Source organism: Epinephelus fuscoguttatus, linkage group LG19 (genome assembly GCF_011397635.1).
Source record: "Epinephelus fuscoguttatus linkage group LG19, E.fuscoguttatus.final_Chr_v1".
NCBI classification, from domain to species: Eukaryota; Metazoa; Chordata; class Actinopteri; order Perciformes; family Serranidae; genus Epinephelus; species Epinephelus fuscoguttatus.
In genome coordinates, this window is record NC_064770.1 from 33,356,584 (window position 1) to 33,374,963 (window position 18,380).

Below are 18,380 nucleotides of genomic sequence, written 5' to 3' on the forward strand. Positions count from 1 at the left end.
TATCCACTGTCCCCTCTTCCTGATGAGAAAGTCAGCACATGGACATATAATCTGAGCTGTCATATAAACAATGTAGCCCATGATACATACAAATGTCACATATTCATGGTTTGCAGAAACATACAATGCCAACATTTTTTTTCTGGCAACTGGGCAGAATTTAGAGATGATGAGATGCCCAGGTGGCCTATAGGAGGTTAAGGTGTTGACCCTTAACCACAATAGAGTGCCAAAGTCACACCCCTTCCGGTGAAACTCATGGGACCTTATATCGGAAAAAATATGAATGGCAGTGAATGAGGAGAGAAATATTATCTTTTGGTCCCGTTTGAGTTGTGACATGAAATCCAAATATGTTGTTAATGAATCAAGAAAGTCATACTTTGTGGTAAAACTGTTGAGATATAAGCTTTTGAAAAGAACATAATTAGAAAAACTACACAGGAGGCGGTCGCGTATGTGACGTCATAGCTTTCGCTCGCTTCCTGCAGCTTGGAGTGACTGCAACCTGGCACAAAACACACAGACATCTTCAATCATAACTTGATTAATCATAAAACAGTGGAATTTCAGCGGGGAGGCCAAGCTGCAGGAAGCGAGCGAAAGCTATGACGTCACATACGCGACCTTCTCCTGTGTACTTTTGAGTCTTTCTAATTAAAAAGCTTATATCTCAACAGTTTTACCACAAAGTATGACTTTCTTGACCTTAAAATGTATGTTTTAAATTCATTAACAACATATTTAGATTTCATGTCGCAACTCAAACGGGACCAAAAGATAATATTGCTCTCCTCATTCACTGCCATTCATATTTTTTCCGATCTAAGGTCCCATGAGCTCTACCGGAAGGGGCGTGACTTCGGCACTCTATGGCCCTGGCTTGCGTATGACCTCTTGTTGCCTGTCACTTCCATCTCCGTCTCCTTCTACTTCCTGTCATCTCTCTGCTCAACAAGTATTCATCGCAACAGCTAATACAGTTCTAGTCTACAGGCTCAGTCCTCCATCATTAAGTTGTATTAAAATTGTAATGTAATTTAATGAAAGGTCGCCCAACAACACCATAGCACTTCAAGTTAGGATATGATGCGATACGATACAATGCGATGCGATGCTATACACTTCATTGTCTCCTAGGGGAAATTTGATCAAGACTCCAGTGCTGGCAGTTGAAGTGCAATTCACCACAGTACGACGCAGGGCAGAATAACTGCTGCGTAACTCTGTGTTGATGTGGCATTTAACATGTGTTAACAGAGCTGTGGAGTTTTGACTGCGTTGGAGTGAATGTAACAGAGATTATGTTCACAGGCTCTTTTAGAGTAACAGGCCTGCGTGCCATTGTAATCACGGTGGTGATTCACAGTTTTTAACTATGACGGCAACTCAACCACTTTTATTCCCGAGCCCCCATACTTTCTTTGTCTCCCACCTGTTGCAGTATCATCTCTGTTGTTCCTCGAAGAGAGTTAGCCTAGAAACCATGACTCAAACAAGCTCTCGCTTGCTTACATGAACACATCAAACATTATTCAACACCTACACATGCTTAGAGTGCACAGACACACTGGCAGCCCTACTGTAGTCTCATGTCTTCTCTTTGCCTGTCTTTTATCACCTCCCTTTTTGTCTCTCCTCTCTCCTCTCCTCTCCTCTTCTCTCCTCTCCCATTCCTCCCTCCCCCCCTTGCGAACCCATGCTTTGCAGAGGGGAGATTGACACAGCATTTTCAGCCTGAGGTGAATGAGTACGCACAGGAGAGCGCGGCACAGACGGGATTATAGTCAGCCAAGGAGGCAGCGGAGGACAATAACGGATTAAAAGACAGAAACAACAGGGATACAAGAATGAATAAGCGATGAAGAAGAAACTAAAAGAAGAAACTCAACAAGAGGAAGAGTGACACAAGGGACCACATGAATCCAAGGATGTGGGACTTTTACCCTGGACAGTAAAAGTGGGATTTTGAGAAGTGAAGTTAGAGGAACTCAAATTACAACCGAGGTACACTTGCAGGGTGAGTATGATTTATGTTCAAACAGCATTTTAATATCAGGAGATGTACACTATTCAACTTGATAGATACAGCTTTTAATTTGTTCATTACACAACTTTGCAGCTCCTTCACAGCTAAGCACAATAAGCACTGCGTCAGACAGACTAAAGCTCAGGCATCATGGAAACTGCTGTGTCGTGTACGATCAAGTGAACAGTCACACTTCTCCGTCATAAAGTGTAAATCTCTACGGCACTGGTGAGGCTCAAAGGCATCACCTGGAAACATATCAGCAGGTATTAAACATACCTTGAGGAGATAATGCTGTTGTGCACCTGTTGAGCAACTTCAAACAAATGCTGTGAAATGCCTACAAATCTCCTCTTCATTTTCAACTTTTAAACTATTTTGTAAGTTTTTTTTGTGCATCTTAAAATCAAATCAGAAAGCAGAGTCTGCTTCTGCCTTTAGAAGAGAGAGGAAAGGTCTCATGATACCTGATGCCTTGGAGGAGTACAGGGAGAGAAGGAACACAAATTATATAAGTTATGAGCTTGAGGCTTAGATCAACAAAAAAATGAAAAAGTTTTCACAATGAAAACCTTAATAAAACTTTTAATGTAGTGTTCAGCTTCCACTTAACTTAAAGCAGCCAATGACCACTTAGAATACCTTATATCACCACACTATAATGCATTATGACAGTGATTATAATGCATTATAATATATTACAACTATGAGAATTATAATACACTATGATACCCGCAAAAAATGTCAGTGAGTGACCAGCAGTAATGAAGTAGGCCTCATATGATACTTGACCTTAAAAGTCATTACTAAGTGCTTTACAATGGGTTATGATTATTACTTGAAATAATAAGGAATATTTATGATAATTATACAGTGCTATATTGAAGTTATACCATATTATAAGTGTGCTTAATATGTCATAGAAAGTGTCACCCATAAGTCTACCAGAGGGGAGCTTGACTGTTAAGTTTAGTTTGGAAAAAAAAAAAAAAAGAAGTTTGAAGGTACAATTTTCTGTTTTTGAGAACAACGTCATTTATCTATGTTGCCTTGTTTATGTCACTCAGACCTGATCTTGTCTTTTATTCAAACTGCCATAATGTCCTTTTCTGGACCAGCAGCAACCAGGGCTGTTAAGATAAATACTTACACTAAGACATTTTACCCCAAACGCTAAAAACCCATTAGGTATACTGCATACCTATGTGCTATAGACATGGTATTAGCTGACCAATGGTAGTGACAAGCTCTCTGTCTGGGTCACAGTCAGATCATTTAGGTCTGCAGACATAAACAGACACTGAAATTACTGAGGAGGAAAGTAGCTGAAGTCTTTCACCTTAAAATGTAAATGAATGTTGATGTTCATAAATTTAGCTTACAGGAGCAGTGTGTATGATTAAAGGGAGAATTAGGGTAAGGGGTAGGGTGAGGGTTAAATCCAACCTACTTTCATTTAAAATAAAATGATAAAAAAAGAACCTCTCAGAAAAGTCTTCTGCACGAAAATGTTACTCAATATTTTCATTTAAAATATAATCTTTCCCAATGTGCAAACGTACCCTGTTTACATTTTTAAACTTCTAGCAGGACTGCAGATTCTAACCAGCTGAAATTTCTCCTTGTTAGAATTCCTTAAGTATTTATTGTCCAAGAGGTTTTTACCGAGAGCCAAAGAAAGAGGTCCCATCCTCTCCAAAACAAATGGACCAGTGATTTACAATGGTAAAAACACTGAAAAAGCAGTGTCATGTTACAAATCAGTGTTTCTCGAACACTTTTTGGCATGTCGGAGATGGGCCACTAGCCCATCACCTGCAAATGTGTGCTCACCTGTTTTCTCTGATAACTTAAGATCAAGACGTTAAGGAGGTGAACACTCAATAAAGCAGTTTCACATATCAACGTTTGGTCATGGACTTTCCACGTGCAGATATGACGTGTAAGGTACCCTGGGTGTGTTGGCTGTTGACGTTCTGAGACAGTCCTGCCTGTTACATGCATTGTCTTCTTTTGAATTTCACTTACATTTTCACAGGAAATTTAACGTTTACATACAGTCTCTTTCAAAATAAAAGCACTACGTGAGTACGATGAACACTGCTTGCCCCGGTGAAAGTCAGTGTTTGTTGGACTTATCCACCATCCCTACTACCCACTCTGCTCAGACTTTCTTTGCCTGAACTTTCATTCTTGTCCCGCTGTGTTTTCCCCTGATGCCATTGAGTGCTGTTAAAGTAAAACAGCGACTGGCAGCGTATCATGTCGACATTAAAGGACGTCTTTTTTTTGTCAGTGTCTGACGCAGCAAGTCACTGCCAACTTTGCCAACTTCGGCGTGGGATCAGGTTGATTTTCTCATGCTGTTACTGCTAACTACAGTGGCCGGCTCAAAACCACCTGTGTGGAGCCTGTGCTTGGTTTGTCCATTCTGGGCTGCTATAGAAACATGGCGGTAAATCATGATGGACTCTGTGGACAAGGACCCCTATGTAGATATAAACAGCCCATTCTAAAGGTAATGAAAACACAACATTTTTTATTTTCAGGTGATTATATACTAAAGAAAATATACTTATTATAAAACATTCTATTTCTGCCAATATATATCTCCCTAAATCCGACACACTGGACCTTTAAAAACCATCAGTGGATCATTTACAGTTGATCTATCGCCTGAACTGGGAACAATAATATGTTTTGCAAAGATTCAACTTGGACAGCATGGAAAAAGAAGTCTGAAATGAGGCCAACACGGAGGTTGTCTGGGATGCGATGGCAGCGTGGGAATCGTTCTTTGCTCTGGCTTCTCTGTGGGTTGGCTCGTGACGAGCAGAGGTAAAGCCGGGGGCACGTATTGATTTGTTTTTACATTGTACGAGCTGGTATCACAAAGGAAAACAAGACGGAAGTGAAGCAAACCTGCTCAGTGCAATGGCTGACTCAAAAGTCCCGACTGACTGAGTCCAAACAGTCACCCACCACAGTCCCAGGATCCCAACACAAAGGCCCAAAGCATGAATCGCTTCAAAGAGACACTCAGTCAGCAGCAGGCACTTCACTTGGGTGAATTACATCACAGATATTTCGCAAACGTGCTGCCATTAATAGGCTGAATTTATGTAACAAGGTTATTTTGCCAGTTTTAAACAATCTTAACAATCAGATTCAGAAAAAACATGTTAAGGCAACATAATTTACCTCTGAGTGCATTTGGTAATTTCATACAGACCTTTCATAAACCGTAAAGCTATAATTTAGTCATGGAATCATGGAAAATGACTCGGACCACTTTGCATAAATGCTTCACAAGCTGCCAAACCTGACAGGGCAGAAAGTTCTGGTATTCACTGGATGTATCGTTTCCTTTTATGGCAGATATAATCGTGTTTCCCATGAGGAGTGATTACTGAAGGCTTTAGGGAAAGTAGACACTGCATCTTAATCCCCCCCCACCCAACCTGCTCGTCTCCGTCTTTCTCTCTACGCCTTGTTTGGGATTAACAGTCATGAAATCTCCAGGAAGTGACTCTACCTTGCTTATTTCAGTGCGTCAGATTATGACAGACTATTAATCTGTGCATTTGTGAGATTAAGGAGGAGTTAGTGATGCAGAGATACGGTATGAGACGACCACGACACTGCAAAGTCTCACACAAGTGTGCCCTCCAGTGTATATAAATACAGGACATGAGCACATATGGTATGCGCACATTAAATTTATACGCAGACACAGAAATAATTAATCAGTAAAAACACTGAAACATTGATTTGTCTGTAAAATGTGTTTTATTAAACCAACAGTCACTGAAAAGGTCCAGTGTGTAGGGAGGGAAAAATCGATACAGCATAGTATCACAGTATTTTTACAGGACAATATCATATAAATATTAACAAGTATCAATTATTTTATTATATAAATTATCAATATACAAATTATACTTTTGGTAGCTTACGACAATGATAAAAATCAATTGCTTTTTCAGTCCGCTACATGAATTTTGCTACAGTAAAAATGATTAAAGTGAGACAAATAGACTGAAATTTTTTGTCTTATAAGATAAAACTGATGCTGACAAAATTTTCCTTTGAATACATAATTTGTGGTTGAAAAAAGGTAATGAATCACAATATATCACAACATATGTTTCACAACGCATTTAAGATCGCAATAATATTGTATTGTGACTTAAGAATCACGTTAATATCTTATCGTGGTGCCTCTGGTGACTCCCAACCTAGCTGTCTTAGTGATAATCACCTAAAACTAAGAGTGGTGTGTTTCCGTTACCTTAGAATGAGCTGTTTATATCTACATAGGGAGCAGGTCCTCGTCTGTGGAGATCACCATGTTGCACTGCGGTGCTCCTACAGTAGCCCAGAACAGACAAACCAAATAACAGCTATAGACAGGGCAATTTGTATTTTGAATTTCCATGTCAGCCACCATAGTTTGCAGCCCCCCTGTGATGAGCAATGTCGGAAAAACACCTATTTTTTTAACGTGAAACTGCTTTATTCAGTGTTTTTACCAGTGTTAATCACCAAGGGTCTCATTTATTAACATTGCATATGCACAAAGCGAGGCCTGAAAGAGTCGTTCGCCACGTCCGATGCAACAGTTGTGATCTATAAATACAGACTAAATGGGAGAAACTTTGACCCATGATTACGAACATTCGGGAGACAGAAAATTGTCGACGCAGATGGTGAGGTGGAAGCCTTATTGTAGATATTGTCAAATGTTTTATCAGTGCATGCCATTTTCGGCTTTTGTCCGTATGTACAGTTTAAGTATGGATCCTACACACTGTTTAAAAATTAGACTCCTTGTCTGTTTGTTTTGGAGGATCTTAAGTTATAAGAAAAAAAAGGTGAGCGGACATTAGCAGGTGCTTGGATGGTGGCCGGTCCCTGATGAGCTGAACTGCACCAGAGAAACAATGATTTGTCACATGAAGCAGCTTTATTCAGTGTTTTTCCTGGTTTTAATCACTTGGTCCGTTTGTTTTGGAGAGGAAGACACCTCTGTGGATAATTCCACTCCCGGTAAAAACCTCCTAAACAATGAACACTAAAGGAATTCTAACTGGGAGAAGTTTCAGCTGATCGCAATCTGCAATCCTCACCACTAGATGTCACTAAATCTTACTAAATCTTCCACACTGTTCCTTTAAATGATTAGTTTACTCTCAAAACAGTTTTTGGTGAATGTTTTTGTTAATCATCTAATACTGTGGATCAACTGACTAATAATGCGTAAATATTTGCAGCCTCAATGTGCTCTTCTACTATTATTTTCTACTTCTGCTTTTATCCACAATCCAAAACAAAAATAATAAAAGTAAATAAAATCTATACGAGATAAAAACCAAAAATAAAGATTGTAAAAAAAGAATTACCTGCATGTGTAATAATCTGTGATCACTTAAATGAGTTCCTGGAATTAATGGACTCCTCTTACTGCCCTTAGAGTGTCATTAGGGCAAACCATCAGGAGGATAAGTAAGATAAAGCAAAACATAAAAGCTTTTTGAAAATGCTTTTTGACCCAAGTCTTAGACTACAGACTTCTCTTGTCCTCACTTACGTCCCCAGTCAGTAACACGGCTCAGAAAAGTCTCCACTAAGAGTCACCTCTCCCACCTTATTTACTTAAAATCAAATGTAGATGTCGCACTGCCGCCCTCACGCCCTGCCTCTCCTCCCATCTCTCCCTACCCCTCTGACTCATATTATAAGAGCACTTAATAGAGTATACCAGCCCCCCTTCATCACCATGTCTCCGGTGACTCTCTCCACTTCGCTCCATCCCCCAAATGCCACAGGAGACACGTTCCTATGGAAACTGGCTTCAGTGAAAGTTGCCAGTTTTACCTGGTGACCATTAGCTGGTTTGTATTGTGTGTGTTTCATCTCTCTCATGGTACCTGCGCCCTGCTTCTCCTGGCCTCTTGTTCATTACAGTTTATCAAATCTTCGCACTGAAAGGGAGACGCCATTGATGATGGATTGTTAGCTGGTTGCATCTTCTTTTTATAGATACAGCTCAGAGGTAGAAGAACTTATTTCACAGCTGCGATGTTGGTTGGAAGCCAGAGACACCTGTGTGGAGACAGACCACATAGAAACATGAAAATACAATCCTCACGTAGATACAGAGATATGCCTGTGTGAGTGTCACTACAGTGAAACAGCTGAGTGCCTTAATTTCCTTAATGTGCATTTCTTGTACCAACCTAATCATCAGATAAAATGCTGGGTGTGTGTTTCTGCAAACCACAGATCCAACGTATTCTCACTCCCAACTGGTCACATATTGAGGCTTGTTCAGTGAATTTTTAGCGTCTATATATGACGCACTAGGTATCCTGGGTGCATCAATTGTTGATGTGCTGGGATGCCATGTCAGTTTACGCTTATTACATGCTATGTGTCTTTTCAATATACACTTCTGTCTGCGCAGGAAATGTACAGTTTCTGCTCGTTAGATGCATACAGTCCTTTTAAAATAAACTTACATTGCTTAAACACCTTGTATCTACGTTTATTTCCTTGTGCAACAGACACGTATCATCTGGTTTAGGCAACAAAGGCACATGGTTAGGTGAAAAATGTCATGGTTGGCTCAAGTACGGAGCTTGTATCATTCCGCTGCAAAAGGATGGCTTTTCTCGTTGGTGTCTGATGCAGAAATCGCCGACCAAATGACATTGGAATGAAAACGGGTTGAGGGCTCCATGACATTTATTCATTCTTTTGCCGTCACCGCTTATCCTGTTGGGGATCGCAGGGGGGCCGGAGCCTATCCCAGCTGCCATTGGGCAAGAGGTGGGGTACACCCTGGACAGGTCACCAGACTATCACAGGGCTGACACATAGAGACAGACAGCCATTCACACTCACATTCACACCTACGGACAATTTAGAGTCACCAATTAACCTGCATGTCTTTGGACTGTGGGAGGAAGCTGGAGCACCTGGAGGAAACCCACGCTGACACAGGGAGAACATGCAGACTCTACACAGAGGGGCTCCCCCATCCAGTGGTTGCTCTTGCTGTGAGGTGACAACGCCAACCACGGCATCTCTGTACCGCCATCCATTACATTTGCACGTTATTATGTAGCTGATGTGGTTAGGTTTAGGCACAAAACCTACTTGGTTATAGTAGGAAAATATCATGTTTTCGCCTGCAGTACCCACTTTTGGGGGCATGATCCCTGGAGCAAAGGCAGCAATGTCTCTGGAAAAAACTGCAAAACAGCAAAAAATAGCAAGTTTTGTGCCAAGAAAAGCCTCTGGAAAATCAGGGATGACTGCCTAAATCACAAAATGGTTTGTTGTTTGTTGGTCTGGAACATTAGTCTGTAGTTTAGGTGACACGCCATCGTGGCTCCACACCAACATTTCTCCTTGTGACCAGGCTTATAGTGTACAGAATTGTAAAAACAAAAACAAACAAACAAACAGGGACTTCTGCAGCCCTCTGCTCTGTAGCACAAGTATTATGAAGGAAAGATTATATGACAGGATTTTCTTTGTATTTCAGGACAGTTTTACGTAATCAGGAGAAAAACCCCTGAAGCTGCGCTGATGTCATTTAAGACTTCCTGGAGATCCTCCTGGAGACAGAAATGTTGACTTTTTTTTTCACAGAAAAGCAGATTAGTGCTGGTGTACAGTGGGACATTGTTGCCAGACATCGAGCAAATTATATTTGAACATATTTCCATATTTTAAAACCTAGATTTAAATAAATCCTGCTATAGTGGAGTATACTGTTTACGGTGTGAGTGTTTGAGAGGTGAGGAGTTGGGCGCACACCACTATGCTTAAGCTTTAGGTTGAAACATAATAGACGGGCTGATTTAAAACACGTTGTATAACCAAGCAAACACTGCATTGCTTTGTCTATAATTACGCGTACAAGATGTCTCCATCATGTAGATGAAATGTACAACCGCCACTTACTCCCACATGCAACATTACAACTCTGTTCTAAAGAGCAGGGTGAGACAGGGTCGCTGTTCCTCAAGACAGTCTGCAGAATCAAATCAAGATCAAGTCTCAGTCCATATCTTTAGTACACTAAAACACACTAGAAACACAGGCCCAGGTTATAATGTTTATACATATGAAGAGATGAAATGGGATTTTTTTTAAAGTGTACCTACCCCAAATCAACGGCTCTCAATCCAGAAGCTTTGGTGCACTTACTGAATTTGATGGGGATTTTACATGAACTGATACAGTTCATTATTAATTTTTTCTTATTAATTCTCTGTTTCTCCTGCAGCGGTCTTCTCAGTGACCCAAGCACCACCTCCATGGTGGCAGAGTCTGGCCTCCCACCCAGGCCCCCATACCCAAGATCCTTGGTGCCATGGGAACAAGTCGGGCCAACAGGTGAGGGACTTAATCATCAGCTGCCTGTCTAGAATTATACTTGGATTGTAATCATGCAATTACCTTGTCATTTTGAGTTTTTATTAAGGTCTGAATTGAATTTCAGCGTCTCTGTTATTGGACTGTTCCTTTGCCACCTAAATAATTTTGTGCTAGGTAAAGAAATGAGAAATAAAGGTGTCAAAGTGCCACTTCACACCATGATTTTGCCATCCTCACCGTACCATATGTTCAAGGGTGGTGCCAAGTGTTGAGGGCTCAGCTGAAACCATGTAGGTTTGCAGCTATATGCACAATTTTCAAGCCATTTCAGGTAAGAGAATGCCTAAAGCTGAAAACACACCAAGTAGCGGTAGCGCGGTTCACTGCAATAATTAAATTTTGCTGCATCTGAGAGGTGTTTTCACCTGTTACAGGCAGGGAGAAATTCTTTATAACATGGGTTAACATATCATAGGAGTCAGGTGACTCTGTTTACTGACTGGCTGTGGGTATTCTCTGGCTGCAGTTTGTTGCTTTAAGTAAACTATCCTCAACTTTTAGTTTGGCTGCACCAACCACAGAATCAAATGGCCGCTGCTTGGTGTGATTTTGCGAGAAAATCATCATTTGGGAAAAATATGAGAGTTACTGTCGAGCTCACAGTCTAATTGTTCTCCAGCTGTCTTCATCATGCTGAAAACGCAGCAACAACAAGAGTTGCGGATTACTCAATTTCACTCCTTCCACCTATGAAGAGACAAAAATGTACTGGTGTTACTACTGTATTTTTAAGTGACATACATTTTGAGATAAACAGCATTACTAATCTTGAGAACTGTTATACTATAGCTTTGTTTCCACCAAGCAGTCTGGTTCCAACACTGTTATTTTTGCGTTTCCATTGTAAAAAGTTGAGGATGGTACCGAAATAACCGTTCCATTACGTCCCGCCGCGATTGTGAAATAGATTGTAAACACTCCAGGTTGTTCTTTTTTATCCAGAAAATGGGTGCACACCAAAACAACCTTCAGACCTTCTTGCAGCGGTGGTCTTGGTCCGGTTACAAATGAACTCTGGTGAGGTTGGTTTGTGGCCTTAATATGCACATTCAGCACATCCAATGCATCAAAACATTGTTTTCTAGTTGGAGCCGCGCCTCGTTTTCAAACTGTATGGTTTGACTAAAATGAACAATCACAGCAATATAGTCCACGATGAGCAGAGCTAAAATCAACCTGCGTAGTTGTCCCTCCATTGTGACATTAGAAAGTGTCACATTTATCTTGCAAGTGTACTCTTCTTCAACGTTTGCTTTACTTCCTGGATTTTTCCCACATGGAAATTCTGACCAATCAAGAGCAGCTTTCTCACACAAGGCATTTGATCTGGTCCGCTTGTAAATGCTGCCGTGAGAACACCAACCAACTCTAGGCAATTATACAACTTTGTGACAAAATTAGTCCTTGATTCAGACCAAAGCAAGACAACTCTAGGTCTGAAAGCACCCATAGTGTAGTATACCTGAAGTGTTTGGTGTAAATGCAGCAAGTGGCAGAGTACCGTTCACATTTTAAGTGTTTTTCTGACCAATTTCCTACATTTATATACATTTAATATTAATATGGGTTGCTCTAACTGCAAATCAGGGATGCAACAATGCCAAGTAAATGTGCTCTTTAATACTCTGAAATAAATATGAGGCCAACTGGAGAACATTTACTCAATTGTATGAGATTTCTTTAAGCACACACAGGGAGCTTTTGAGAAATTTCGGGGCTGGCACACCTGATGCAACTCCCTACATTTTGGTGTTACTACTCACATTTGATTTATAAGACATATCCTGGAAACTGTGATTGTCTTAAACAATGGTTGTGTGTAGCCTTTGAAATCCTTATTTTGTTACATGCATGTGTTTTGTACTGAGTTACAAAAGTGCACCACAAAAGCTTTATGAAGACTCTGACTTTACAGAAATAATTTAATCTTTTTGTAACATAGTCTTGTCCGGAAGTCTTAACACGGCCGGTAAGAATGGGCTTGTTAATAACTGGTCAGGGTGAGTCAGGACCGGCTCAGAGATATTTACAGCAAGCACATCCTTAGAAAGGCCAAGGCCATCCTACACTGTCCTGAACAGCAGTACATGAAGAGCTCTTGCCTCCAGGCAGCTGCAACAGATCACCTGCTACAGTATGAAAATATGAAGACTGAATGCTGACTGACTGTATTAACAGGCATCAAGACGCTGAAGATGGAATAGCTGCTCTGTACGCATGTTGATACAGTATTTTATTTCATACCATCTCTTCTTGTTAGGGGATAATGTCTCATAGTTTATATGAGTTTCCATTTGTCTTACAGTTTTGTACATGTGTACCAACTGTCTTATTATCTTCTTTCTTAGTGTGCTGTTTTCAAGCCCACATAAAACTCATTTTATGCCACAGTAAAAGTTGACTTCATGCACAAAACTTGGGCACTGGCTGTAGTAAAACAAAATCTCCCCTCCCCCACAAATGAAATAACATTGATTTGTTGTTAAAGGAGCATAATTATACTCTCAAACATTTATTAAAAGGCAGCGATAACATCCATCTATATATCTATACCGACCAGCCTCAAAATGGGTTGTCTGACTGACACTGACTCAGATATAATCCTATAATGTGTGATGACAGCAATCCTTCTCACATAGCTAAACTGAACTCACCTTCCCAGCTGCTAATCCTCCAGGTAAAGGAGAGAGACAGGTGAGGCAGATCGATACACTCAGGTGTCTGGGACTTTGGTCAATTTGAGTAGATGTTTGGGAATTAAATTAATCTTTTTTTTTTTATTCACAGGCAAGTTCCCCTTAAACTGTGTGGCTGTCCGTTTCCTATTTGATCCTATTTGCTTGCATCCTTTGTATCACTAATGATTCAGGTATCATCTTCCTGTCGCTGTCTATGAGAGGGAGCACAGTGTGCTCTAAATGGTACACTGGAAAGTACATGAGGATCAATAAGATTACCGGCTCTGTAAGCTGTCTTCCTGCTCTTTGTTCCTCTTTCCCATATTGTGCACACTGCAGTTTGAATGAAATGGATCCAGCACCTGTCTATTACACACTTTTTACTCATTAATATTAAGGATTTCCCAAAACCTTAAGTAATGGGAGGATGGGAGCCCTCAAATCAGCACTTGGACTATCATTAACTAAAAAACATTTTGATGGGACACTGACAGATTTCTCCCCTAAAATGAGGCATTGGTTTCCAACACTATATTGATCACCAGTTTGTATGTTCTGAAGCCAGACGGGAATCTCAAAGCTCGCAAATGTCAACCCAATAACTAGAAAAATAGTTTTGTACTTTCTGTAAACCACAGATATGTTACATATGTACATTACTTTGTAGTGGATACATTGAAACTTTTCTCAATAAGGCTTTGATGAACGTGAGGATAGATTTGGGCACAAAAATCATTTGGTTAGGGTTGAGAAAAGATCATGTCTTGGCTTAAAACACACACCCAGATTCAATGACTCACACACTGGGAAACACTGCAAGCATCCAGTTTCAGTGGCTCTAATGCTGCTGGGAAATGGTACATGTACTGCTGAAAGCATCTAGGTTTGACCATCCATCCCCTCCACCGTCTGATGACAAAAGTCACCTTATATATTACGTTGCTTTAGGAGGGTTGATATGATATGTTATGTGTAAATATAACATATTCGTGGTGGATTGCAAAAACGTATAATCTGAATATTTTCTTCTGGCGAATGGGCCGCACATGTCTAAGAAAAGGCCAATATTGCTGTACTAAATCAGCTTGAAACTGGTCCACATTTTCATAACACGATTAATTTCTCAACTTTTAAAGTTTTAAATCTCATGCTGTTACCTGATTGTAATTCTGTCAATTTAATGTCACTTTCTGAATCCTAATCTCCCCCTCTCTGTTGGCCTGACAGGTACGGCTTTGTGTCAGACATTTTACCGGAGGAGACACGCCAGAAGATCTCTAGCTTAGGACTCTACAACGGCCACAGTTCCCCCAACCTCCGTCTGCACTCGACCTGTGACGCAGAAGATAGTAGGAGGAGGTCGGGAGCCTCTGCTGCCGTGCCTGGCACAAGTGAACAAGGAGGTATGAACAACTACAACGGGAAGGTTCTGACAAGGGGCTCCAACCAAGTACGGAGCCGGTTTGTGAAGAAAAATGGACAATGTAATGTTCTGTTCACCAACATGGATGACAAGAGGCAGCGCTACCTAGCTGACATTTTCACCACCTGCGTGGACATCCGCTGGAGATACCTGCTGCTTATATTCTGCACCAGCTTCATGGTCTCTTGGCTTTTCTTTGGCATTATCTTTTACAGTGTCTCCCTGGCTCATGGGGATTTTGAGGAGCAGCCGGCAGTTAAAGGTGATGGGATGGCGGCACCTGGACTGCATGGACCCACCTCTGGACACACATATGGAGGGCAGACACAGAGGATGCCCTGCATACTTCACGTTCGCGGCTTTGTTGGGGCACTCCTGTTCTCCATGGAGACCCAGACCACCATTGGTTATGGCTGGCGCTGCGTTACCGAGGAGTGCCCTGTCGCTGTATTAACAGTTGTCATCCAGTCCATTGTCGGCTGCATCATTGACTCTTTCATGATTGGCACCATCATGGCCAAGATGGCTCGGCCAAAGAAGAGGAACCAGACCCTCATATTCTCGAAAAATGCTGTCATCGCCCTGCGTGACGGAAAGCTGTGCCTCATGTGGCGAGTGGGCAACCTGCGGAAGAGTCACATCGTGGAGGCTCATGTCCGTGCCCAGCTCATACGTTCATACGTCACAGCTGAGGGCGAGTTCATCCCCTTGGAGCAGATGGACTTGAATGTGGGCTATGACGAGGGCACAGACCGGCTGTTTCTGGTATCCCCTCTGGTTATAATCCACGAGATAGACAAAGATAGTCCCTTGTATACTTTAAGCCGAGCTGATCTGGAGGCAGATGACTTCGAGATCGTCGTAATCTTGGAGGGAATGGTGGAGGCCACGGCCATGACCACCCAGTTCCGTAGCTCCTACCTTGCCAGAGAGGTCTTCTGGGGTCACAGGTTTGAGCCTGTGATCTATGAGGATCGGGACTGCTACAAGGTCGACTACGCTCGCTTCCACAAGACCTACGAGGTGCCATCGACTCCCCACCTCAGCGCCAAAGAGCTGGACGAGGCCGCGAGCCAGGCATCTTCTGTTGCTTCACCTGTCTCTGCATGTAGGACCACACAAGATTTGATCCCCAGGTCACTGAGCGCCTTTTGCTATGAGAACGAGGTGGCGTTGAGTTGTGGGGAGGAAGAGGATGACATTTTTGACTCCCAGACTGTAAAGAAGGAGAAGGCAGAGGAGAGGAGGACTTCGGTGTCTGTAGACTTCCAAAATATGTTCCAGGACAGTGCGACCATATCGTCAGGCAATCACAACGTCATGTGTGTTCTGGACATGGACAATAACCAGATGGAGTTTGACATCCTACAGACTGCCATCCCTCTCGATCCAGTGACCTATAAGAGCGAGCAAGAGAGCTAAAGATTGTCTGTTTTTTACCTATAAATCCTTTCAACTTTATCTACAGTGAGCTGGACCTGAAGACAGATTGCTTGTGTTTGACTTTGGATTGCATGTACAGAAATGTAAACCCCTTTTGCCTTGCCGGTGTTGTTTTACATTTATATTTGTTTGTTATTTCTTCTCATGGGGATTAGAAATCACAAAACAGATTGCACATTCCTGAATAACTTCTGGGACATGCAACTGCACTGTTTGAAGAGCCATAACGATCAACCTGACTGATTTTGCAGGAGGACAAAGACAAAACCTGATGGGCTTTTATTATGACAACCAAAGGAAAGCACAGTGGCAGTAAAAGGACATACTTGAGTCATGTTTTAGACTGTATGGACAATTTGTATAGGTATTTTTTTTTCTGTGAATTTAAACAAGAGATTTTATGAAAGCAATAGCCATTACGATGTAATTCTCTTCCTTCTTGAAGAGGACTGAGCTCAAGAGTTAAATGGTCAATTTTTAAGATGCACTGTTTTCAAAAAGCAGTCAGTTTATGCTTGATTATCTCCATGTTGTTCATTGGTTTCAGTGGGCATCTTGCCTGTATTAGTTCCCAAATTCTTCTATTTGCACTTTTGTGAGACTACCTGTTTTGTTAAAGGTCCAGAATGTAAAATTTAGGGGGATTTGGTGGCATCTAGTGGTGAGGATTGCAGAGTGCAACCAGCTAAAACTTCTCCTGCTTAAAATTCCTTCAGCGTTAATTGCTTAGGAGGTTTTTACCAGGAGTCGAATTATCTGTAGAGGTTTTTTACTCTCCAGTAAGATCCAGTATAAAAAAGCAGATTTATATTACAAATCAGTGTGTCGCTCTTTGGCTTGTCAGAGTTGGGCTACTTGCCCACCACATGCTAATGTGAGCTCACCTTTTTTCTCCGATAACTTAAGATCCAGGACCCTGTTGCACAAAACACCTTAAAAGTATGACACTTAAGACTTTATTTTTCCTTAGCTATGGGACTTACTTAAGGGTGTTGCACAGAATCCCTTAGAAAAGTTTCCTTAGTTAAGAAAAAAATGTTAAAGCATTTACTGCAGTTAAAGAGATTTCCATGAGTTTCCAAGAGTTTCCATGATTTGTTTGCTTGCGCTCAAAGCTTCTCAAAGTCTTCTGTGCAATGGTCTAACTATCTTAGAGGGATTTCTTAAGTATGAGACCAAGATAAGGAGAAAACTTTAAATAAGTGAAATTTTCAAGAAAACCTGAAGGATATGACATATTTTGTGCAACTAATTTTATTTCAAGAAAGCCTCAACCTGGACTAATCTTAACTAAAGGTATTTTGTGCAATGGGCCCCAGATGTTCAGGAGGTTTTTATCTGGGAGCCAAATTATCTGCAGCCATCTCCTCCTCTCTAAAACAAACGAACCCGATGATTTAAACTGGTAAAAATACTGAATACAGCAAATCATGGAGGGGCTGCTAACTATGATGGCCGACGTGAAAAGGCGAATGGCCCTATCCAGAGCCAGTGTTTAGTTTGTCCATGGCGGTTCAACATGGCAGACATGGTGGATATAAATGGCTCATTCTAAGGTTACGAAAACACATCGATACACTGCACTACACTAAAGAAAATACATTTATTTGATTTCATTTCTGCCAGTATATCCCCCTAAATCCTTCACACTGGACCTTTAAGTCTTTTCCTGTAAATCATTAAAAACCCTCTTTTATTTTACTTTAGTGATGAGCAACTACTGTTGCTCGTCTTGCTGTGCAGCACACTCCTAGGATCATTCCAAGTGCAATCAAGAATTTTTCTGAATTTGTGAAAGGATCCTTAGTTCAATAACTTCAGACAAATGTCTTGATTTATAGCAATTTAGGAAGACAGCGTTATAAATCTTATGTTAAAACAATTTTTTGGTCAGAAAACTAAGTTGCATTTTAAAAGAATATTGAAAACAATAGAATAATTACCTTTGTAGGAGCCATTAAATTAGACACTAAAGAAAGTCTGACATTAATTTATCAGTATAAAGCAAAATAGTCTTTTTTTTTTTTTTACTTTATAGATTAATTTAAGACATTTTTCTTAGTTTGTTTCTCGCGGAGGCTGCAGCCAGTGATAACAGAAACAATACTGAGAGGTGGCTTTAAATTATATTTGTGCTGTTATTGTTCGCCAAAGGTTCTGGAGATGGAAAGTAAAACGCAGAGCACCTCAGATGTATGAAATGGAAACTAGGGTGCATGCAGCCTAAGTGTACTCATTGTCTGTGATAGCAGAGAGATGTGAAGCTACTTTAAAGCACAGCAGGAAACAAAGGGATGAAGGCTGAGGAGTACAGTATCTGGAAATGTGCAATAAGTCACTGGACTGGGACAGTGAG

At 41.1% G+C, this 18,380-nt stretch overlaps 1 protein-coding gene across 1 annotated transcript; it reads left to right on the forward strand.

The window, feature by feature from the left end:
• The first annotated feature begins 1,737 nt into the window (after positions 1-1,737).
• LOC125879906 (ATP-sensitive inward rectifier potassium channel 12-like) lies at positions 1,738-16,328 on the forward strand. The gene is made up of 3 exons (XM_049562064.1): positions 1,738-2,020; positions 10,329-10,438; positions 14,386-16,328. Exons 2-3 carry the CDS (start codon positions 10,416-10,418, stop codon positions 16,001-16,003), a joined length of 1,641 nt encoding a protein of 546 aa, XP_049418021.1. The 5' UTR covers positions 1,738-2,020; positions 10,329-10,415; the 3' UTR covers positions 16,004-16,328.
• Positions 16,329-18,380: the final 2,052 nt, after the last annotated feature.

Bases quoted from the DNA above. Each gene is read 5' to 3' on its own strand.
- LOC125879906 (XM_049562064.1), top strand. From the start codon at position 10,416: ATGGGAACAAGTCGGGCCAACAG. The intron at 10,439-14,385 runs GTGAGGGACTTA...TTGGCCTGACAG, and splicing joins GGAACAAGTCGGGCCAACAG to GTACGGCTTTGTGTCAGACA.